This window comes from Dasypus novemcinctus, chromosome 7 (genome assembly GCF_030445035.2).
Source record: "Dasypus novemcinctus isolate mDasNov1 chromosome 7, mDasNov1.1.hap2, whole genome shotgun sequence".
In the NCBI taxonomy this organism is placed as follows: Eukaryota; Metazoa; Chordata; class Mammalia; order Cingulata; family Dasypodidae; genus Dasypus; species Dasypus novemcinctus.
Window position 1 is genome coordinate 43,709,125 of NC_080679.1, and position 24,011 is coordinate 43,733,135.

The window sequence follows — 24,011 nt, forward strand, 5'->3', positions numbered from 1 at the left end:
TTAGGTTACAAAGGAAACTCTCAGTAAATTTCAGAAGGCAGGAATTGTGTGCTTACATTTCTGGCCACAATGCAATAAATCTGGAATTTAATAATGCAAGTTTAAATAAAATGACACAAGTCCCCTGGCTATTAAATGATACTATCTGGAGGCCTGGATCTCAGCAGAGTTGCAACACCTACTCTCCAGTTCACTGGACTCACCCAGGACAACTAACAAGGTGATGATGATGGAAAACACCCATCCCAGGGAATAGAGAGAGCCTGCAACTGCAAGGAAGATAGTTCCATCCATCTGCCCCATGGGATCTCAGCCTCCCTCTCAACTAGAAACAGAGTGGGCATCACCATCCCCAAATCCTCAAGTTTGGAGAAGGAACAGTGGACTAAAGTACACTTATTATTATAGCATTTATCATTTATATAAAGGCAGTGGCCACCAGAGGTTCTGAGGGGAGGGAGAGGGAAGAAAGGAGAAGGAAGAATAGGTATAATACGGGGGCATTTTGGGGACATTGGAGTTGCCCTGCATGACATTGCAGTGACAGATACAGGCCATTATATATATATATTTTGTTTTTCAAATATATTTTTTATTTTTTTAAAAAGATGCTTAGGTTACATAAATGTACAAAAATAAAGGGGATTCCCATATGCCCCACTCCCTATATCTCCCACATTTTCACACATTAACAACATCCTTCATTAGTGTGGTACAGTTGTTACAATTGATGAACACATTTTGGAGCAATGCCACAAGGCATGGATTATAGTTTACATTGTAGTTTACACTCTCTTCAGCACAATTTTGTAGGTTATGGCAAGATATGGCCTGTGTCTGTCATTGCAGTGTCATTCAGGACAATTCCCAAGTTCCAGAAATGCCCCTTATAACACCTGTTTTTCTTTCTCCCTGCCCTCAGAACCTCCAGTGAGTGACATTGCCTCCACATCAATGATATAAGTTCTTCCATTGCTAGAATCACAAAAAGTCTATGTTAGAACACCGAAAGTCTACTTGGTCCATAGTTCATTCCCCAATCCTGAGGATTCTGGGATTGGTGATGCCTACTCCTCCTCTAATTGAGAGAGGGGCTTAGATCCCATGGGGCAGATTGATGGAACTCTCTTGCTTGCAGTTGTAGACTCTCTTGGTTCCTTGGGATGGTTGTTGTCCATCATCATCTCCTTATTAGTTATCCTGGGTCTAGTCTGTGGTTGGGTCTCTCTATTGAGTGTTTCAGTTATTTATTTTTCATTTCTTTATGAGTTCTGTTTGTTTCTTTGTTCATGTCTGCTAAGTCATTTTTATAGTTTCTGGTGCCAGAAATATATTTTCAACTTGTCTTATTTTCCTTTATATATAGTAAGCATAACACTTTAAAATTCCAATACCTGAAATTTTTGTGAGTCTGTTTCTACTGATTCTCATTCATGGTGCTTTGTTTCCTTGTTTGGCTATTGTTTTTACCGTGATTTACTCATTTTCCTTGGAAATTATTTGTGGGACTTCTTTGAAGTCTAAAATGGAAGTAGCAGCTCTAAGGATATTTCCATTTGATTTTAAGGCACCTCACCTAGTGCTGTGGATGTGCCACAATGATGGAAAAGTTTATTGATGGGGGAGGGATGGCGTGGTTGGGGTAGGGGGTATATGGGGACCTCATATTTTTTGAATGTAACATTTAAAAGAAAATAAAGAAAAAAAAAACAAATAAAAAAATTAAGGCATCTAGGACACTACCAGTTTGAAACCACTTTAAACTGTATTTCAGAATTAAGGGGTTTTATACCGTCCAATAATCTCTATTTAGGCTGCAGTTCTATATGAACTGGTACTTTCTCAGGGATATTTTCCCCCTCATTCTGCTTAGCAATGCAACTTGCCTTGAAACCTTTTTATGGAGGAGGTGGAAGAAATGTTACTCCATTTGCTGAGGTCACAGCCCTGTGGACTCTCAGATTTATGGGAGAGGATTGGGACCGTTACATGCCTCATGGTTTTTTTCTTCTCCCTTCTGTGCCTTTCAAGGCCTTGAAAGCTGTGTTTCCAGGCTACCTCATTGGGAAATACCTTCAGGGCAAACACAGCTTCAGGGTCCAGTACCTCTCTGAGTTTCTGCTAACACTTGGAGTTTTTCGTGATTACTTCTTAGCATTTTGTGAACTCTTTTATGCTTTTAAGAATATATTTTTAATATTTTATTTAAAAATTTCAGTCTTCCAGCAGTTGGATTAGTTCTAATAACCTATATGTCAAATTGCTAAAAAAAAAAAAAAAGAGAGACTGTATTTTTAACCACTATGCTGGCATACTGGTTGACACTCGCATTAATTTTTTCTCATTTCTCAGGGGAAGACAGTCAAAACATAACTTTATGAATTCTCATACAGAGTCTATTATAACAACAACCATGGGGAGGGATACCATAGATAAACACCTAGAATCTTAGAGGTGGGAAGGCATGAGATTTCTTTTCTAATTAATAAGAATGCATGGATTTTTAACAATCACCAAGTAACGGTACTGTGCTACAGAGCTCAAGGTTAGAAGAGAATTTCAATGGTGTATGTTCCTTCAAAATGTTAAATAACAAAAGATGTAGAAAGGATATTAGACAAATAACCTTTGGTAATATTGTTTCAGGAAGTGATGAGTGTGACTTTTTGTATAAAATTAAAAAGAGAAGTAGGCAATGAATGTTTCAAAAGGACTATATTTGATATCAGACACATAAACAAGATTCTGATTTTGTTGACATTAGGGTATATGTGACTATGAGGTTGAAAGGTTACAAGTCTAATGACATAAAAAATAAAACTAGGCTGCTATGTATGGCAAGGGAAGCATAGAGAGATTGGAGAAGTGATGAGTTTTTAAAAAAATTATTGTTGGAATAATGAAACTGCTCTAGAAATGATTGAGGTGATAAATGCGCAACTACGTGATTATGCTAAATACCACTGATTGTACACTTTGGATGGATTTATGCTTTATTAATATGTACCAATAAAAATGAATTTTTTAAAAAAACTAGGCATTTGGGAAACGGATGTGGCTCAACCAATTGGGCTCCCATCTACCATATAGGAGATCCAGGGTTCAATGCCCAGGGCCCCCTGGTGAGGGCAAGCTGGCCAATGCAGCAACCTGGCCCATGCAGAGTGCTGGCTCATGTGGGAATGCCGTCTGCACAGGAGTGCCACCCTGCGTGGGAATGCTGCCCAGTACAGGAAAGCCGCCCCATGCAGGAGTGCCAGCTGATGCGGATAGCTGGCGCAGCAAGATGACACAACAAGAAACACAGAGGAAAGAAAATAAGAAGATGTAGCAGAACAGGGAGTTGAGGTAGCACAAGATAGTAATCGCCTCTCTCCAACTCCAGAAGGTCCCAGGATTGGTTCTTGGAGCTGACCAATGAGAATACAAGCAGACACAGAACACACAGCGAATGGACACAGGGAGTGGGGGGCTGGAAATAAATAAAATAATAAATCTTTAAAAACAAACTAAGCATTAGGTATGTGTACAGTATAATATAGCTTATGAATTATTTACACAAATTATATCCAAAATTCAGACTGAAAACTTAATGCTTCTTTTTATATATGTTTTCTGGTATGTATTTTGATATTGAGGTTCCCAGACGTCAAGATGATGACCGGAATAATATTCACTTGGAACTAATGGAATATGACGGTATAGAAAATTATCCTCTTTTATTAGCGAATGTTCAGTTACACCTTTATGAGGTAATTCTGGTATGTATCAAAGTCATATTCTCACCTTGATACCTCATTTTCTAGTTGATATTTGATTTTTCAATACTTGATAGTTTCCTTTTGTTTGTTATCTGTCTTCATACTCATGTGCTTAGCAAACAAAATCTCCCTCCATCAAAAAATAAATAAATAAATAAGGGAGTTAGGACTTAATAGAATAATGTTTTTAAGTTTAATTTTCTAGGAGGCCAGTGATACAACTTAAAAAACTAAGCATATTTTATTATAGTTTTCTGCAATGTTTTAAACCATGGCTAAAACTACAAATTCTCTCTTAGTTGACAGCTCAAATTTCAGTTCAGTTCTTTTATCCTTAGCTGGGGTGCTTGAAGTCTGCCCTGTGCATATGGCATGTGTTGTCTAGAGGTCAAAGATAAGGGAAAAGTTTATACACAAAATTTTGTGGATGCCCTTTTCTTACTTTCTCTTTTTCAGGAGTTCTTCACTTTCTACCTCTCATTGTATTTGTGTTTTAGCTACTGAGAGTCATATGTGCATGTTAAAATTCATTATCTGTTTTGGCAATTATATAGCTTAAGTAACGTACAGGTCAGTACATGAGTGATTCTATATTGAATTTTATTTATTACTTTTTTTTTAAAGAAAGGGTGCTTTACTGAAGAACTTCAAATGCTGAATAAAAGTACAGTAAGGACTTTACTGAAACTTCCAAAGTATTGTGTACATGTAACATTTTCTTAACATTTCATATAACTTTACTCTGATACTGTCTGTAGCCTACATCTTTTTATAATTTTTGTTACCCTACTAGTTGCTGTTTGAATTAATGGAAATGCATTAAATAGAAAGTAAGTTTACTCACAAAATTTTCACACCTCCCTTTTTCTTTTAAAGCTGCTATCTTACTACTAAATAATGAAAAAGAACATTAGAAATCATGCGGTGAAAGAGTAAAATGCCACTAGCTGTTTTATTGTATAATCTCAGGTGCCTCATTTGCCATATTATTTTTCTACTTGGGGAGTTTCTAAAGGGTTGTTTATAGTTCTTACTCTAATTTGTTTTTAGTTACTTAAAAATTATTAGTTTGGTTAATCGATCTATTCAGAGGGACTTCTGGTGCCAATAGCCAAAACAGGAAGAAAGGAGAATAAAAACAGAATGATGAACTTTTGAGGTCATTACCTCTGACATACTTCTTCATTTCACATATGAGGAAAAGGGTTCAGAGTAGAAAAGTCACTTGACTAAATAAAATTTTTACCTCAAATGGAAATGGACGTGGGAAGAATGTGAGTAAATGCTTATATATGTGAATATTTATCTCATTGTAATCCTATTAACAATGTTAGTTGATATTTTGTATTTTAACCATCTAATATCCCTTGACTTTAACACAAAAGTTTTTCAACATTCCAGAAACTCAGTAGATTTTTCTACTGAAGTTCCTTGTGTAAATGCTTTATTTTCAAGAGATTCATGCTTTGGCTTTTCTAATTTATAAATTTATAAAGTAAAAATATCACACATCATTCTTCCATTAAAATATTCATTCAAACATAAAAATCAATTTGCTTCATGTTTAGTTTATCTGTCGGCTGGAGGTGGAATTCATGTTCTCCTATGGAAACTTTGGTTATGGATTTTCACATCAGGTTAGTTTCCTTCTTTTAAAAATTATTCTATTGTAGCTCCTCAGTTAAATTATCCTCTTCTGAGCCTCTATCTTTTCCAACCTGAAACTCTTTAAATTAAATTCTTTAAATTAGATATTTTAAGAATAATGCGATTTTTCATCAGACCAAAGAAAAATGAGACCTCACCATTATTTGCTTATATATTTAAAAAGAATGACTTTTTCCAAAACATTTTTATTATTAAACTTGTTTTTGTCTATGCACAAATTACATGTTTATATAATTAAAACAAATAATTTTAAAAATTCAGGAAGTGGGTGTAAATTTTTACATTAAAATATTTATTAAAAACAGAAACTCTGAACTTCAGATAATATTTTGTATTCTGACCACATATATGCTGCTTTCTTCTGCGGTAATTTCAACATGTGGTCTTATCTGAATCCTTTTTGATTCATTAATAGAGTGATATATCCAAAGAAGGTATCTTCCTAACTTTAGCCTGCCCCTTTAAATCCATGACAATGTATCCACGTTGCAGTAAATATTTTTGTACATTACTCTTTGTCCTTTTCTTTGATTATATCCTTAGGCTAAATTTCTAGCAGGGAAATAATGACTTTTTCAAGGAATAGTTCTAGAAAATTTGTACGCATAAACACTCTCATCAAGAAAGAACCCTTGGTATCCCTGGGAATTATCACAGCTTTGGGGCATTTAAAATCCAGCCCTATTATTCTGTGGCTGTAGGAAATAATCCCTATATTCTCTTCAATTTCTAGTATGTTTTTTAATGAGTAGTTGGGAGTGGGTAAATCTTATTAGCCTACCACCTTGTTAACTGAGAAGTCCCTGGAACAGATTCTTAAAAAAAATTTGCCTGTGTTCTATCAAAATGATTTATAATTTTGAATTAGAAATAAATAATACACAGATGGAAGCCACTAGACACAAGCCTTTTATTTTTAATTCTTTTTCTCTTTGTCTTTTTTTCTTTTCCTTCTGCCTGTTTATTTTCTTATAATACCTTAGGCCCTTTAGGGTACCCGTAATTGTTTAGTCCTTTTTGTGATAGTCATAGCTTATAAACATCAACTTCAAAGATGGATTTTGTGTCTGAACGTAAGTAAAACATGCAATAAGAGTCATGCTTAGGGAGAAATACACCCTTTCAGGTAAAATGGGCAAGTATTGCTTTCTGTAAGTAAAATCTGCTAAAAAAGGTTTTATATGGAAAAAATGGGATATATAATAAAAGTTCAACTTTTAAAAATTCTTAACACTAGAAAATATAACCCTCCACATATGCTTCATAATACCATAAAAAGAGCATGGCTTTGGGAGCAGAGACAGCTGCATTCAAATCCTGCCTCTTACATCTATTGGGTAACCTTAAAAAAATTACTATCTTCATTATCATCTGTGAACAAGGCACATTTATCTACCTCATAGGAGTGAAGAAGGGATTAAATAAAATTAAAGGTATAAAATGCTTGGCAAATATTAAGTGCTCAATAAACGTTCTTTCTTTCCTTTCTTCATTCCATTTTTCCTTATCTGTAAGCCTATTTCATAGACCTCCTTAGGTGAGTATTAGGGTGAACTGTATTTTGTAACTAAACAGAATTAAAGTATACTTACATTTTTATTTCTCTTCAGTTAAAACCCTTACAGAAAATTATTGAGCCATCTATGTTTATGAATATCACACCACCTCCAGAAAGAACAGACCCTGTGTCGTAAGTGTTTTAAATGTCTTATTAATAAGATCAGTTCATTGGCATTTTAAAAATTTAGTACATTTGTTGGAGCGTTTTGGTGGTGGTTTTAGTTTGCTAGGCTGCTGAAATGCAATATACCAAAAATGGGTTGGCTTTTACAATGGAGATTTATTAACTTAGAAATTTACAGTTCTGAGGCCATGAAAATGTTCAAACCAAGGCATTATCAGACAGTGCTTTTTCACTGAAGACCAGCTGCAGGTGATCCTGTACTCCTCTCTCTCATAGCAAGGCACTTGATGTCTGAAGTTCTTTCTCTTCCTTCCCAAGTTTTGTTGCTTTCAGCTTCTTAGTTTCAGGGCTTTCTCTCTCTCAGCTCCTGTGGCTTTCTCTTTGTATTCATCCTGTTTATAAAGGTCTCCAGTAAGAGGGTTACAAGCCATCCTGGTTGATGCCTTATGAAGTAATGTAATCAAAAGTTCCCAACCAATAATAGATTCACACACACAGGAATGGATTAGTGTTAAGGATATGATTTTTCTGGGGTCCATAAAAGACTGAAACTACCACAGTTGTCTTAAGATAGTACTCAGGACATGGCTAAGATGGGCTAGGTAAAGGTAAAGAAAGCAGTGAAATGTTTTGCTCAATAATGTGGGAGAAATTTTGAGTTTCTGGATTTAGCCCTAGAGATAGGAGGCGAAAAGTTCTGGAGATAAGAAAAAGGGGAGCGAGAGGGAGAGAGAGAGAGGGAGAGTGAGAGGAAGAGAAAGAGGGAGAGAGAGAGGGAGGGAGACAGGGAGAGAGAGGGAGAGAGAGAGAAGAGCGAGAAGAGAGAGCAAGTGAGCCAATTTCATGGCTTTAGGAGAGAAGGGAGAAGTAGCCTGATGAGGAAAGTTGGCCAGTGAGATAATCCTTTTGGGGAAAGAGTGGGGGACTTTTAAAATCAGAGTGTCTAATAGTTGTAAGTTTTCTGCTCTGCCATATAGCAATGTAATCCAACTTCCACACTGTTCCAAACGTTACTTCCCAATTTTCAGCAAAAAGTTTACAAGTAAAAAATGTAATTAGAAAACCAAACATAACTTAAAATGAAATCTGTCAATCTTGAAATTTCAACAGTAAAAAGTAGATTAAAGAAAAATGAGTACCTGAGAAAGAGAATAAGAGAGTTAACCTATAGTAATATCCAAGAATAAGAAATGGGGAAAATCTGAAATGAGGCAGAGGGAGTTAGTAATAAGTTGGGGAATTATATTCTGAAGTACTTACTGTCATATACATTCACCAACACTGGATTTTATCATTAAAAATGAACTTTGTCCATTGGATATTGGTGATTTGTTGAAATAACAAAGTTGTAGTTTTTGCTATGTTTATTGACTATTATTTTCTCATGCATACATTCATTTGATAAACATTTATTAAATGTCTGCTATATCCCCAGTCCCCTGCAAATACAAAGATAAATGAGACCTGGTCCCTGCCCTCCAGTAACTCATGGTGTAAAGTGAAGGAAACCTATAAAAAACGCAAAAACAATTATACTAATGAGATAAGAGCCCTCATAGTGGTCTAAACAGAGAACTATGATACACAGCCAAGGAGATTTTAACTCTTCTTGGGGGAATTGGGGAAGAAAGTAATATAAAATAAGACTTCAGAAAAGAAATAATGTTTGAGAGATAAGACTTGAATAGTATGCATCATGAGTACTATTAATGATTTTTGGAGGTGTAAGGGGATCCATTCCCCAAAGAGGACACATGTGTAAAAGCAGGAAGATATTGAGGCTTTGTTGTGTTGGAGAACAGTGAGTAGTTAGTTATGAGTGGTTCAGAGCATAGGAGCAAGGAGGGGAATGATGGGAGATGAGCTGAAGGGATAGGCAAGGACAAAATATGGTGAAAAGTTCTGGTGAAGAGTTCTGGTTCTAGAGTCAGACTGCCTGGCTTATATCCAGGCTCTGCATGTATTATCTGTGTGACACTAGGAAAGTCACACAGGTTCTTCATATTTCATCTGTTGATTGGGATAAAAATAATCACTACCTCACTGAGTTATTGTGGTGACTAAATAAGTTATATGTAAAGCACTTAGAACATTAGTATATATTAATAATAAAATGCTTAATAAATTGTTACCTGTTTATACAAGTAATAAATACTTATCATCATTATCATCATTGGAGGATTATGCTTCTCAGATATGAGTAAACTTTTCTCTTTTGGGTCCTAGAAGTGTGCCAAATCACTGCAAATGCACCGGAAAACATGGTGCATTTGGGGGACTACTACTTCTACTCAAAGATTTTGAGAGGGAAATGTTATATTAAAATTAACATTTACATATTATGGAGTAGAATAAAAAAGTCAAGTGTGACAAATTTTTTAACATTGTAATTTTTTTACATATTCTTTTTTGAAACAGAAGTTGTTACTTAACAGAAAATAATAGAGTTCCATGTATCCCTTCTCATACACACAGTTTACCCTATTATTAACACTTGGCATTACTGTGGTACCTTTTTGTTGCAATCGATGAAACAATATTATTATAATTATATTATTAACTATAGTCCATAATTTACATTAGGGCTCACTGTATTCTTTTAAAATTTTAATTAAAATTAAAAAAAATTTATTCTAGTAATATATACACAAACTAAAATTTTCTCTTTTAGTCACATTCCAATATATAATTCAGTGGTGTTAATTTTATTCATGTTGTGCTACCATCACCATCATCCACTACCAAAACTTTTCCACCATCCCAAATAGAAACTCTGTATCAATTAAGCATTAACTCCAGATTCCCTACCCCCCCTGGCCGCTGGTAACTTGAATTCTAGTTTCTCTCTCTATGAATTGGCTTATTCTAATTACTTCATATGAGCGAAATCATATAATATTTATCCTTTTGACTTATTTCACTCAATATGGTGTCGCCAAGATTCATCCCATGTTGTTGCATGTATCAGAAGTTAATTCATTTTACAGCTGAATAATATTCCATTGAATGTATATACCACATGTTATTTATTCATTCATCTATTGATGGACCCTTGGGTTGGTTCCATCTTTTGGCAGCAGTGAATAATGTCGCCATGAAAATGAGTATGCAAATAACTGCCCAAGTCCCTTCTTTCAATTCTTTTGGATATATACATATATATAAGTGGGATTGCTGGGTCATATGTAATTCCATATTTAACTTTGTGAGGAACCAACAGACTGTTTTCTGAAGCAACTGCACCATTTTATATTCCCATCAACAATGAATGAGGATTCCTATTTCTCTACATCCCTCCAACACTTGTTATTTTCTGTTTTTAATAGTAGCCATTCTAGTGGGTGTGAAAGGGTATCTCACTTTGGTTTTGTTTTGCATTTCCCTAATGACTAATAATGTTGCGTATATTTTCATGTGTTTGTTAGCTATGTATATTTTTTCTTTGGAGAAATGTTTATTCAAGTGATTTACCCATATTTTAATTAGTTTCTTTGTCTTTTTTCTTGAGTTGTAAGATTTCTTTATATATCCTGGATATTAAACCCTTATCAAATATTTTCTACCATTTTCTAGATTGTCTGCGTTGTCTTTGTCCGCTTCTGTTGTTGTCAGCGGAACAGGAATCTATGTTTCTTTTTGTTGCATCATCTTGTTGTGGTAGCTCTCTGTGTATGCAGCACCATTCCTGGGCAGGCTGCACTTTCTTTCGTGCTGGGTGGCTGTCCTTACGGGGTGCACTCCTTCTGCGTGGGGCTCCCCTACGTGGGGGATACCCCTGCGTGGGGGACACCCCTGCGTGGCATGACACTCCTTGTGCACATCAGCACTGTGCATGGGCCAGCTCCACAAGGGTCAAGGAGGCCCAGGGTTTGAACCGCGGACCTCCCATGTGGTAGACAGATGCCCTAACCACTGGGCCAAGTCCGCCTCCTCTTCTAGGAGTTTTATAGTGCTGATTCTTGTATTTAGGTTTCTAATCCATTTTAAGTTAATTTTTGTATATGTTGTGAGGGTCCATCTTCAAACTTTTGCATGTGGATATCTAGCACCATTTATGGAAGAGACTATTCTTTCTCCATTGAGAAACTCTTGACACCATTGCCAAAAATCAGTTGGTCATAGATATGAGGGTTTATTTCTAAACTGTCATTTCCAATCCATTGGCCTACCTATCTGTCCTTGTTCCAGTATCCATGTTGCTTTGATTACTGTACATTTGTAATAAGTTTTAAAATTGGAAAAATAAGTCATCCAACTTCATTCTTCTTTCTCAAGATGGTTTTGATTATTCAGGGGTGTTACCCTTCCATATAAACTCAATGACTGGCTTTTCTATTTCTGTGAAGAAGGCTGTTTGAATTCTGACTGGGATTGTGTTCATTCTATAAATTGCTCTGTGTAGTATTGAAATCTTTACAGTCTTTATTCTTCCAATCTGAAACAGACTATGCCCTTCCATTTATTTAAGCCTTCTTTGGTTACTTTTAGCAATGTTTTGTAGATTTCCTTGTATAAGTTCTTTATATCCTTGACTAAATTTATTCCTAGATATTTAATTTTTTTAGTTGCTTATGTAAATCAGATTTTTTTCTTGATTTCCTGTTCAGATTGTTAATTACTGGTGTAGAAAATACTACTTCTTTTTGTGTGATGGTCTTGTACCTTACCACTTTGCTGAATTTATTGAGTCTAGCAACTTTGTTGTGAATTTTTCTGGACTTTTGTATATAGATTGTGTCACCTTTAAGTAAATTTTACTTCTTCTTTTTCAATTTAGAGGCCTTTTATTTATTTTTCTAGCCTATTTGCTCTGGCTAGAACTTCCAGTATAATGTTGAATAACAATGGTGACAGTGGGCATCATTGTCCTGTTCCTGATCTTGGAGGGAAGGCTTTCAGTCTTTCACTGTCGAGTATGATATTAGCTCTGGGTTTTTCAAATCCGCCCTTCATCATGTTGAGTAAGTTTCCCTCTAGTCCTAGTTTTCTGAATGTTTTTGTTAAAAAGAGGTACAGGATTTTGCCTAATGCTTTGCATCAATCAAGATGATCATGTGTTTTTCCTTCATTCTGTTAATGTGATTTATTACATTAATTGATTTTCTTATGTTTAACCACCCTTGCATTTTGATGGGAGAAATTTCACTTGTTCATGATATATAATTCTCTTAATGTACTGTTAGATTCAATGTGCTAGTATTTTGTTGAGGATTTTTACTTCTATATTCATAAGGATAATTGGTCTGTAATTTTTTTTCTCTTTGTATCTTTATCTGGCTTTGATGTTAGGGTGATATTGGCCTCATTTAATGAGTTTGGAGGTGTCTCTTCCACTGCAATATTTTGGAAGAGTTTGAGCAGGATAGGTGTTAATTATTCTTGGAATGTTTGGTAAATTTCATCAGTGAAGACATCTGATTCTGGGCTTTTCTTTTTGAGGCAGGTTTTTGATTACTGATTCAATCTCTTTACTTGTTATTGGTCTGTTGAGATCTTCTATTTCTACTTGAGTCAGTGTAGGTAGTGTGTGTGATTCTAAGAACTTTTCCATTTTGTTTAAGTTAACTACTATTTTGGTGTACAGTTGTTCATAGCATCCTCCCATGCTCCTTTTTATTTTTGTAGAATTGGTAGTAATGTCCCCCTTTTCATTTCTGATTTATGTCTGTCCTCTCCCTTTTTTTTCCTTTTGTCAGTCTAACTAAAGATTTGTCCATTTTATTGGTTTTTTCACAGAACTGACTTTTAATTTGTTGATTCTATTGTATTTTTATTCTCTATTTCATTTATCTCTACTCAAATTTTGTTATTTCCTTCCTTATGCTTGTTTTGGGCTTAGTGTGCTTTTCTATTTGTAGATCCTCCAGATGTTGGTTAAGGTCTCTGATTTGAATTCATTCTTCTTTTTTAATGTAAGAATTTAGAGTCATAAATTTCCCTCTCACCATTGACTTTACTGCATCCTATACGTTTTGATATGTTGTATTTTCTTTTTCATTTGCTTCAAGATATTTCCTAACTTCTCTTGTGATTTCTTCTTTGACCCATTTGTTGTTTAAAAGTATGTTGTTTGATTTCCACAAATTTGTGAAGTTTCTATTTCTCCCTATGTTATTTATTTCTAGCTTCATTCCATTGTGGTCAAAGAAGTTGCATTGTGTGATTTTTAATATTTTTAAAGTTTATGGAGACTTGTTTTGTGACCCAACACATGGTTTATCCTGGAAAATGATGCAAGAGCGCTAGAGAGAAACGTATATGCTGCTGCTGTGAGATGAAGTATTCTTTATGTGTCTGTTAGGTATAGCTGATTTACAGTTTCATTCTGGTCTTCTCTTTCCTTATTGATCATCTTTCTAGTTGTTCTAGCCATAATTTTTTTTTTAAAGATAGGTTTAAAAAATTTTTTTAAAATTTAATTTAGTTAATTAATTTATTTTTCCCCACTCCCTCCATTGTCTGCTCTCTATTTCCATTTGCTCTGTGTTCTTCTGTGTCTGCTGTATATTCATTAGGCAGCTCCAGGAACCAATCCTGAGACCTTCTGGAGTGAGAGAGAGGTGATCATTCTCTTGTGCCACCTCAGCTCCCTTGTCTGCTGCATCTCTTATTATCTCTTCTCTGTGTCTCTTTTTGTTGCATCATCTTGCTTTGCCAGCTCTCTGCATAGGAAAGCATTCCTGCGTGGGGCAGCACTCCGCATGGGCCAGCACTCTGCATGGGCCAGCTCACCTTCACCAGCAGGCCCTGAGTATTGAACACTGGACCTCCTATATGGTCAATGGGAGCCCAATTGTTTGAGCCACATCCACTTCCCTCTACCATTACTAAAAGTGGTTATTGATGTTTTCTATTAGTAAGGCTGAACTGTCTATTTCTCCCTTCAAATCTTTCATTACTTGTTTCATGTATTTTGGGGCTCTGTCATTATGTCCAAAAATCAGTTGATTATAGATGTGAGGGTTTATTTCTAAACTATCATTTCCAATCCATTGGCCTACCTATTTTATAATTGTCATGTCTTCTTTTGAATTGACCCTATATTTGTTAGGGTCCTCTAGGGAATCAGAACTGATGAGATACCATAAATATTATGCAATTTTATAAAATTGCCTCACGCAACTATGGGGATACATGAGTCCATATTCTGTAGGGCAGGCTACAAGCTGTGAACTCCAATGAAGATCCTTGATGAATTCCCCAGGAGAGGGGCTGTCTGAAGTAGAAATGGATAATTCTCTCCCTGATGCTAAAACCACTTCTCCTTTTAAGTCCTTCATCTGACTGGATGAGATATCTCTCACTGCTAAAGGCAATCTTCTCAGTTGATTGTAGATGTAATCAGTCATAGATGCAATCAAATTACTGGTGATTTAGGTCCATAAAATGTCCTTACAGTACAATTAGGCCAGTGCTTGCTTGTGCGAACAACTGGGCACCATTACCTAGTAAAGTTGACACATGAGCCTAACCATCACAGACCCTTTATCAGTATATAGTGACCTTCTTTGTCCCTTATAACTTTTTTTTTTGTTCTTTTTTGAGAAGTTGTGGCTTTACAGAACAATCCTGCATAAAATACAGGATTTTTATATACAACCTATTATTAAAACCTTACATTGGTTTGGTACATTTGTTGTAATTGATGAAAGCATATTTTATAATTGTAAATATTAACAGCAGTCCACAGTTTAAGTTAGGGTTCACTGCCTCATAAAGTCTATTTTATCTGATACTAGAATTGCTACCCTAGCTCTCTTTTGATTACTATTTTATATGGTATACTTTTTCTGTCATTTGGTTTTCAACCTACTTGTGTCTTTGATTTTAAGTTGAGTCTCTTGAAGACAGCATATAGCTGGGTCATGCTTTTAATCCATTCTGCTAATCTCTGCCTTTTGACTGTGAATTTAGTTCATTTACAGTTAAAGTAACTAATGATAATATAGGACTTTCTTCTGCCATTTTTCTGTTTTGTCTTTGTAAGTCATACCTTTTTTGTCCCTCCATTCTCCATTAAAGCCTACTTTCATACTTATTTGATTTTTGTATTAACCATTTTGAGTCTTTGTGGTTACCATGGGGCTTAAATTGAACATCCTAAATCTATAACAATCATGTGTGACTTGATAACAATTTAATTTCAATAGCAAACACATACACTGTTCCTATACTCCTTTGTCCCCCTAATTTTTTGTTGTACTTATTACAAATTATATATTTATACATTGGAAGCCCAAAACAATACATTCATCTTTTCTTTTTATGCATTTACATTTTAGAACCTATAACAAGTAAAAAGTGGAGTAAAATACCAAAAATAAAATTCAATATTACTGGTATTTATTATTATGCATAAGGTTACCTTTATTTCTTTATGCCATTTTTATCCACTCTCTAATTTCCTTTCCTCTCAATTCCATTTATCATTGCTGGAAGAAAGTCTTAATGGTGATGAACTTCCTCAGCTTTTGTTTACCTGGGAATGTCTTCATCTCACCCTCATTTTTGAAATATGATCTCACCGCATATAAAGTTCTTGGTTGGCAGTTGTTGTTTTTTTTCCCTACCACTTTGCTTTTTTTTTTTTCCATTTTATTTTATTTTATTTTTTAGCTTTAGATTACATGTTACATAAAAATTATAGGGGATTCCCATAAGCCACACCCACTCCCCTCCCTCCCACACCATCCCACATTAATAACATCCTTCATTAGTTTCCACCGCTTTAAATATTTCTTACCACTGCCTTCTTGCCTCCTTGGTTTCTTTTGAGAAATTGGTACTTAATGTTTTGGGACTCCCTTTTATATAACATGTTGCTTTTCTCTTGCAGCTTTCAGAACTCTGTCCTTGCCTTTCACATTTGATAGTATGACTACTGTATTAGTTAGCCAAAGGGGTGCTGATGCAAAATACCAGAAATCTGTTGCCATTTATAAAGGATATTTATTTGGGGTAGAAGCTTACAGTCACAAGATTGTAAAGCATAAGTTACTTCCTTCATCAAAGTCTGTTGCCACATATTGGAGCAAGGTGGCTGCTGACATCTGTAATGGTTCAGCCTCCATCCTTAAGGCTCTGTGGTCTCAGCTTCTTCCAATATCAGCTGTAGGCTGGGATAAGTCTCATTTCTCTTGGGGCTCATTTCCTTCTGGGCTCAGCTGCTGTGCTCTCTCCACAAGGCCAGCTGTAAACTATCAGGCGAATGGCTCATCTCTGTTCCCAGGGCCTCTGCCTTGTCTAATGGAGGCTTCTCTCTTTCCTCATGTATATGCTTCTCTACGTATTTACTTCCCGCACTCCAGCATCAAAACTCTCACTAAGTCCTCTGCCGTGTAGTTTCACTGTGGGTCCCTGCCCCCTCATCATCCTACTGACATAACCTAATCAAAGGCTTAATCATTATCTAATCAAGTAAAAGTGAAACTTGAATTTAATACAATCATATATGCCCAGAGGAACAGACATGTTTACAAACAAAATCCAACATCTATTTTTGGAATTCATGAACAATGGCAAACCACTACAACTACTATGTTTCTGGGTGTGCTTCTCTTCTAGTTTATCCTGTTTGGGATTCATTGGAATTCTTGAATGTAAGTGTAATAGTCAGGGTTCTCTAGGGAAACAGAATCAACAAGAGTTGTCTGTCAGTAGTATGCCATTTTATCAGAGTCTCTCACGTGACCATGGGGATGCACAAATCCATGTTCCTCAGGCAGGCAGCAACCAGCGGCTCTGATGAAAGCCAGTGAAGATTCTTGATGAATTCTGGGAGACTGGCTGTCCAAAGATGAGCTGGGAAATTCTCATTCAATCCTGGAATCACTTCCCCTTTTAAAGTATTCAACTGATTGGATAAAGCATCACTCATTGCTGATGGCAATCTCCCTGATTGATGTAATTGTAATCAGTTATCTATGATTTACCACTGCAATAAAGTCAATGGTGACTCAAGTCCATAAAGGTCCTCGTATTACAGTTAGCCCAGTGCTTGTTTGACCAAACAAACGGGCACAATTACCTGGTTGAAATTATGAAACAATATTGTCAAAATCTTACTACTAATTATAGTCCTTATCTTACATTTTGTGTATTTTCCCCCAAACTCACTCTATTATTACTTTTTAAGTAAATTTTTTATGACGGAAGTTGTAAAGTTATAAAACAATCATACACATGTGCAGACTTCCCAAAACAGCCCCCCTGTATCAACACACCACATTGTGGTAAAACATTTGTTTCAGATAAGATAATATCATCTGATTGTTACCATGCCTGTAGTGGTGTACATTTGGCACACACTTTCCATACTGCTCCATTATCAACACAGTATATCTTTGGCATAGATGCAAGAATATTATATTATTACTGCTAACCACAGTCCATAGGTAACTCCGGTTGTATTTTTTTCATGCTTCTCTATATTGTCACCTCCCTGCAATAGTGATGTGCATTTGCTCTAGCTCTCAAAGGACACTCATGCATCTGTACCATCAACCACAATTCTCATCTACCTCTTGAGTTACTGTGCTGTTCAGTTCCTAGATTATTCTCTAGCATTCTGTCAATTGGCATTTATGTACCTAGACTACCATTTTCAGTCACATCCCTATTTATAAACTAGCTGTTACTCACTATGTATTACCATCCATTCTATACATTTCCACACATTTACAGTAAAGCTAATTAAAACTTCTATATACATTCAACATTAGAAGTCCATCTCAGTCCTCCTCTTATATCCTTTAAGAATCCACCACCTAACACCAGATCTTGAAGATATTTTCCTAAAATTTCTTCTAGAAGCTTTATGGTTCTTGCTTTCATTTTTAGTTTTTTGATCCATTTTGAGTTAATTTTTGGATAAGGTGTGAGATATTGGTCCTCTTTCCTTCTTTTGGCTATGGATATCCAGTTCTTTCAGCACCATTTGTTGAATGGACTGTTCTGCCCAAGCTGTGTGAGTTTGACAGGCTAGTCAAAAATCACTTGACCTTACATGTGAGGGTCTATTTGTGAAACATCTGTTTGGTTCCATTGGTCTATGTGTCTGTCTTTATGCCAGAACCATGCTGTTTTTACCACTATAACTAGGTAGTATGATTTAAAGCCTGGAGATGAGGGTATGTGTTTCCTTTTTAAGATGTTTCTGGCTATTCAGGACCCCTTACCCTTCCAAATAAATTTGATAATCATGTTTTGAATTTTTTGAAAAAAATGCTGGTGGAATTTCTACCAGGATTGCATTGAATCTGCATATCAATTTGAGTAGAACTGACGTCTTAATGATATTTAGTCTTTCAATCCATGAGCGTGGAATGTTTTTTCAGTTATTTAGGCCTTTTTGATTTCTTTTAACACTGATTTGCAGTTTTCTGAATACAAGTGCTTTATATCATTGGTTAAGTTTATTCCTGACTATTTGAGTTTTATCTGTCATATTTTGTTTTCACCACTCTTTTGATGTTTTTAGTTACTTTTATAACTATAATTTTCCTTTTTAGGTTTTCTTCCAGGCCTCTGACTCCTGCCTTTTCATTTCAGGCTCTAGCACACCCTTTAGGATTTCCTGAAAATCTGGTCTCTTGCTTAGAAATTCTCTCAGTTTCTGTTTATGTGTGAATATTCTAATCTTGCCCTCATTTTTGAAAGACAATCTTGTCAGATATAAGGTTCTTGGCTGGAACTTTTTCTCTTATAGTGTCTTTTAAATATACCATACCACTGTCTTCTTGCCTCCATAGTTTCTGATGAGAAATCAGCATTTAATCTTATTGGGTTTCCCTTATATGTTATGCATTGCTTTTCTCTTGCTTTTCTCAGAAATCTCTTTGTCTTTGGCATTTGACATTCTGATTACTATGTGTCTCAGAGTTGGTCTATTCAGATTTTTTCAGATGGGCATATGTTATACTTCTTGGACATGGATATCTATGTCCTTCAAAAGGGTTGGGAAATTTTCTACCATTATTTCTTCAAATATTCCTTCTGCCCCTTTCCCCTTCTTTTCTCCTTCTGGGACACCCATGACATATGTTTGCATGCTTTTTGCCATCATTTGGTTTCCTGAGACTTTGTTCAATTTTTTCCATTCTTTTCTTCATGTGTTTTTTTTCTGTATGTTCACTTTCAGAGGCCATTTCTTCAAGCTCACCAATCCTTTCTTCTGCCCCTCAAACCTGCTATTATATGATTCCAGTGTTTTTTCAATTTCATTGATTGCATTTTTCATTCCAATAAAATCTGCTATTTTTCTATGTATGCTTTCAAATTCTTCTTTGTGCTCATCCAGTGTCTTCTTAATATCTTTAATTTCTAGTCATCTCATTGAATTTAAGGAGATTTGTTTGAACATCTATGATTAGTTGTCTCAACTCCTTTATATCATCTGGAAGCTTATCTTGTTCCTATAACTGGGCCACATCTTCCTGTTTCTTGGTGTGGATTGTAATTTTTTGTTGGTGTCTTGGCATTTGGTTTACTAGAATATTCTAGAGGTCCTTACTCTGCCGCCATCTTGCTGGTTGTCCCCTGTTCCTTAAGTTTTTATCTAGCTAGTGATATGACAGAGATTACTTTGAGTACCAGGAGGTAACAAAAAGAAACAAACCAATGCAAAATATACCCTTCACAGTCTTTACAAATTGACTCTGTGTTCTCTGGTTTAACCCTCCTGTCACGAAGATCAGGCAATGGCAAATATGAAGTGCAGGATCCTCTCTCTCTTCTGAACGTGCATCATGTCTTGGATTTGTGATTGCTTGTGGCTTTAGGAATTCTCCCATTTAAAGAAATTTGAATGTTCCTCACTACTTGCTGTGAAATAGATTCTCTCCCCTTCCTGGATCCTCTTTTGTATGACTTAAAGCAACTGATCATTGCTCTATGCTGATTTGATTTGTTTGTTTCTTATAGTGCTTTAGGTGTTTTCAAGATTTTAAAATTTTTTTGTCTGCTTGACAAGTTCTTAGAAGGCAAGCCAAACACGAGTTTCCTGGTTCAGTATTTCAGGCTGCCACCCAAAAGATTGACACCAACATATAGGCACCCCAATATGCTCATAGGTGCATTTTTAAAAAAAATTTGCACTTTCCCAGTTACTGCAATCCTTTAACTATTTTATGGAGTTTTGAGGAAGATGTCTCTGCCAGTTTTTATTAGTTATTCAGAGATGCTCTGGGGAAAAGGCACCTGGAGCATCTTATACCACCATCTTGGTCGACCTGAAGCTCCTACCCTTTTAAAAGTTGTGTCACTTGATTTGCACTTGCCCAACTACCACAACCATTTAGCTGTTTTCCAGAGTTTTGAGGAAGATAATGCTGCCTTTTTTCCCTAGTCCTTCAAAGATTCTGTGTGTGAATGACACCATGTAGTATTTTATACTGCCATCTCAGTTAACTGGAAAGTCTTCACATAAATTTTTTTTTTTTAAGATCTATTTTATTTCTCTTCCCTTCCCCCCTGTTGTCTGCTCTCTGTGTCCATTCGCTGTGCATTCTTCTATGTCTGCTTGTATTCTTGTCATGTGGCACTGGGAAACTGTGTTGCATCATCTTGTTGTGTCAGCTCTCCGTTTGTGCAATGCCACTCCCACAGGCTGTGCTTTTTTGTGCGGGGCAGCAATCCTTGCAGGGCGCACTCCTTGCGCATGGGGCTCCCCTAAATGGGAGACACCCTTGTGTGGCATGGCACTCTTTGTGTGCAACAGCACTGTGTGTGGGCCAGCTCACCACACGGGTCAGGAGGCCCTGGGTATTGAACCTTGGACCCTCCATATGGTAGGCAGATGCTCTATCACTTGAGCAACAACTGCTTCCCCACATAAATTTTTAAGATAACAAAATGCTTCCAAGAAACAGTATGTTTGTGTATAACTGCTTTAGGTTACACCCCAAACTCCTTCATTGTCCTCTACCCATATGATTTCTTCACTGGATAAATTTGGAGGTACTACAGGACATCTAGAGGTATTGAAAAATTTAAATAGGGAAATACTATGATTTTATAAAGATTCTAACAGTGCTAGTGAATATGAATAGAGGGGACTTTTTATAGGAGGAAGTCATTGCATTAGTATAGGTGAGTGATAATGAGGATCCCAACTGAGGCAATGGCTTAATGGGGATACAGAGGAGTAAACAAATTTGTGAAATATTTGGAGTGTCTAAGCAGATCTTCTGCAGTTAGAAAGTGACTAATTGGAGATGGAGGATGACAAAATGGGGAAAGGAAGGGGAGAAAGATGTTCATACTTATAGACTACTGGGAAAATAAATGGGGTTATTTGCTGAACCAGAGAATCCTGAGGAAAGTGCATATTTGGAATATGTGAAAATGGTAAATTCTGTTTTGGACATTTTGGATTTAAGGTGCTCTACCACTATGTATAATATAACATAGTGTTTAAGAACATAAACTTCAGGGAAACGGACTTGGCCCAGTGGTTAGGGCGTCCGTCTATCACATGGGAGGTCCGGGGTTCAAACCCTAGGCCTCCTTGACCTGTGTGGAGCTGGCCCACGTGCAGTGCTAATGCGCGCAAGGAGTGCCCTCCCACGCAGGGGTGTCCCCACATAGGGGAGCCCCATGAGCAAGGAGTGTGCCCTGTAAGGAGAGCTGCCCAGCGCAAAAGAAAGTGCAGCCTGTCCAAGAATGGCGCCGCACACACAGAGCTGACACAAGATGACGGAACAAAAAAGAAACACAGATTCCCATGCCACTGACAACAACAGAAGCAGACAAAGAAGAACACGCAGCAAATAGACACAGAGAACAGACAACTGGGGGGGGGGGGCGGAGAGCAGGGGGGAGAGAAATTTAAAAAAAACCATAAACTTCAGACTTACATTTAAATATTGGCTTAGGGAAGACTTTGGGAATCTTGGGGGAGTTGTTTAATGTATTTGAACCCCAGTTTCTGTACATATAAAATGGAATATTTATATTCCATTGAGATCTGGCTTAAACACTATCTATTTCTTATTAGAACTTCAGGTGCTTCTCTCCTTTTCCATCTCTGATGCCTGTGAACTTATTAGTAAGAGTAATCAAGAAAGCACTTTTCTCAGGATTTCTAAATTTGTATTCTTTCCTAGCTCTATTCTCTGATAGTTCAGGGTGAGCTGGCAGTGTAAAGACAGAAGCATTCAAAAGTGGTAGCCACCACTGATGTTAGAACTATACTTTTGTATAATTTCAATATTTAACCTTATTACTATTTTGCAGAAATGTTATCACACCACAGCCAGTAGAATATCCAGCATTCTTATCCCCAGATCTGAATGTTACTGTTGGAATGCCAAGTAAAGTGCAGCAACCCAGCCAGCCATCTGTTGTGCGACTTGAAAAACTTCAGCAACAACCCCGGGAAAGGTAAAGACAACAGAGAAGTTTTCATCTTATTATTTGTATTATATGTTAATTTCTTCCTTTGAGATATGGGCTTGCTATTGTTTCAGAAACCTTCAATGTGGTAATATTTCATAGTTTCAAAGATTATCCTGATTATTGCTTACCATATTTAGGTGTTTGTTTTAAAAATTCAGTGTTGTGGAAGGAAAAGAGGTCAAAATCATTTATAAGAGAGATCGTATAATACTTTATCAAGGAAAAGAAATAACAGAGGACTACATAAGCTCTCCAGAAAGGAACATTCATTCAAGGCATTCTGGTTCTAAAGGGAATAGAGGTTAAAGTGACCGTTCAAAAAGTCCCATAGAATACCATCGTATATAGGATGCTTACTCACACTGATATATCAGATACTCCAATATATTACCCTTAAACTGTAGCACTTAATACTCCCATTGAAGTTTCCATATCCTGAAGACTTTAAGTGCATCTTTAACAGATTAAATTGAGGAATTTGAATTCAATAGATATATATGAAACTTATTTTTCCTGATGACAACTCCCAACTTTGCTTTGTTAACCTACACCCCACTGGATAGTAAGGAATTTTGACGACTATTTAGTTAGAATCTGTAACTTTTCAATCATTTTCAATTTTTAAAACATTTCAATGTCCAAAACATAGGAACATGAACCCATCTAAACTGCAGAGATACATGGAAAATATATTTTTTGGGCCTGTGAAAAATAAAGAAATTGAGAGTGGTGAGCTCTAACAGTGCCTGCCACAAAACTTGTGATAACATAGCTTTGTGTTCTCACCTGTAAAACCACAGATTTGTAGCATAGTAACATCAAGACTAGCATAGGCATTTGGCACCTGCAAAGAGATTCCAGTGTAAAAGAATGCTGTCCACGCAAGTTATCTGAATCTACTGCATACACATACTTGGTGAGAGGATTCTTTTACTTTCTGTCTTTACTCAACCATGTACTCCATATGTATTTCCCATCTATGCTTCAATCTAGATATTTTCTTTTCACCTATTTTCTAGTTTGCTAGTTTTTCTTTTGTTTCTAATCTGCTGTAATTAAACCAATTGAATTCTTAGTTTCAGTTATTGTGTTTCTCAATTATAGAATTTCCTTTTATTTTTAGTTTCCACTTCTTTATCAACCACTTTTCTGCCAAAATCCCATCTTGTTTTTTTAATTCTTTGAAAATATTAATGACTGCTTTAAAAAAAAATGTATTTTTATTTATTTATCTCTCCCCTTCCCCATTCTTTGTGCTCGCTGTCTGCTCATTGTGTGCTCTCTGTGTTTGCTCATCTTCTTTTTTTAGGAGGCACCAGGAACTGGACCTGGGACCTCCCATGTGGGAGGGAGGTGCCCAATTGCTTGAGCCACTGCTCCCTGCTTGTTGTGTCTCTCATTGTGTTTCCTCATTGTGTCTTGTTGTGTCACCTTCCTGTGCCAGCCTGTCACATCAGCTCGCTGTCTTGCTGGTCTTCTTTAGGAAGTACTGGGAACTGAAC

The 24,011-nt window shown here is 36.3% G+C and overlaps 1 protein-coding gene across 2 annotated transcripts in view; it reads left to right on the forward strand.

Annotated features, from left to right (window-relative positions):
* The window catches only part of C2CD6 (C2 calcium dependent domain containing 6), a 259,407-nt gene that overhangs the window by 64,209 nt on the left and 171,187 nt on the right, over positions 1-24,011 (forward strand). For both annotated transcript variants that reach the window (XM_058300370.2, XM_058300371.1), the window contains exons 5-9: positions 3,639-3,761; positions 4,386-4,430; positions 5,330-5,398; positions 7,040-7,119; positions 22,348-22,494. In XM_058300370.2, the coding sequence (XP_058156353.1) occupies positions 3,639-3,761; positions 4,386-4,430; positions 5,330-5,398; positions 7,040-7,119; positions 22,348-22,494 (464 nt within the window). The remainder of the gene's footprint in view (positions 1-3,638; positions 3,762-4,385; positions 4,431-5,329; positions 5,399-7,039; positions 7,120-22,347; positions 22,495-24,011) is intronic.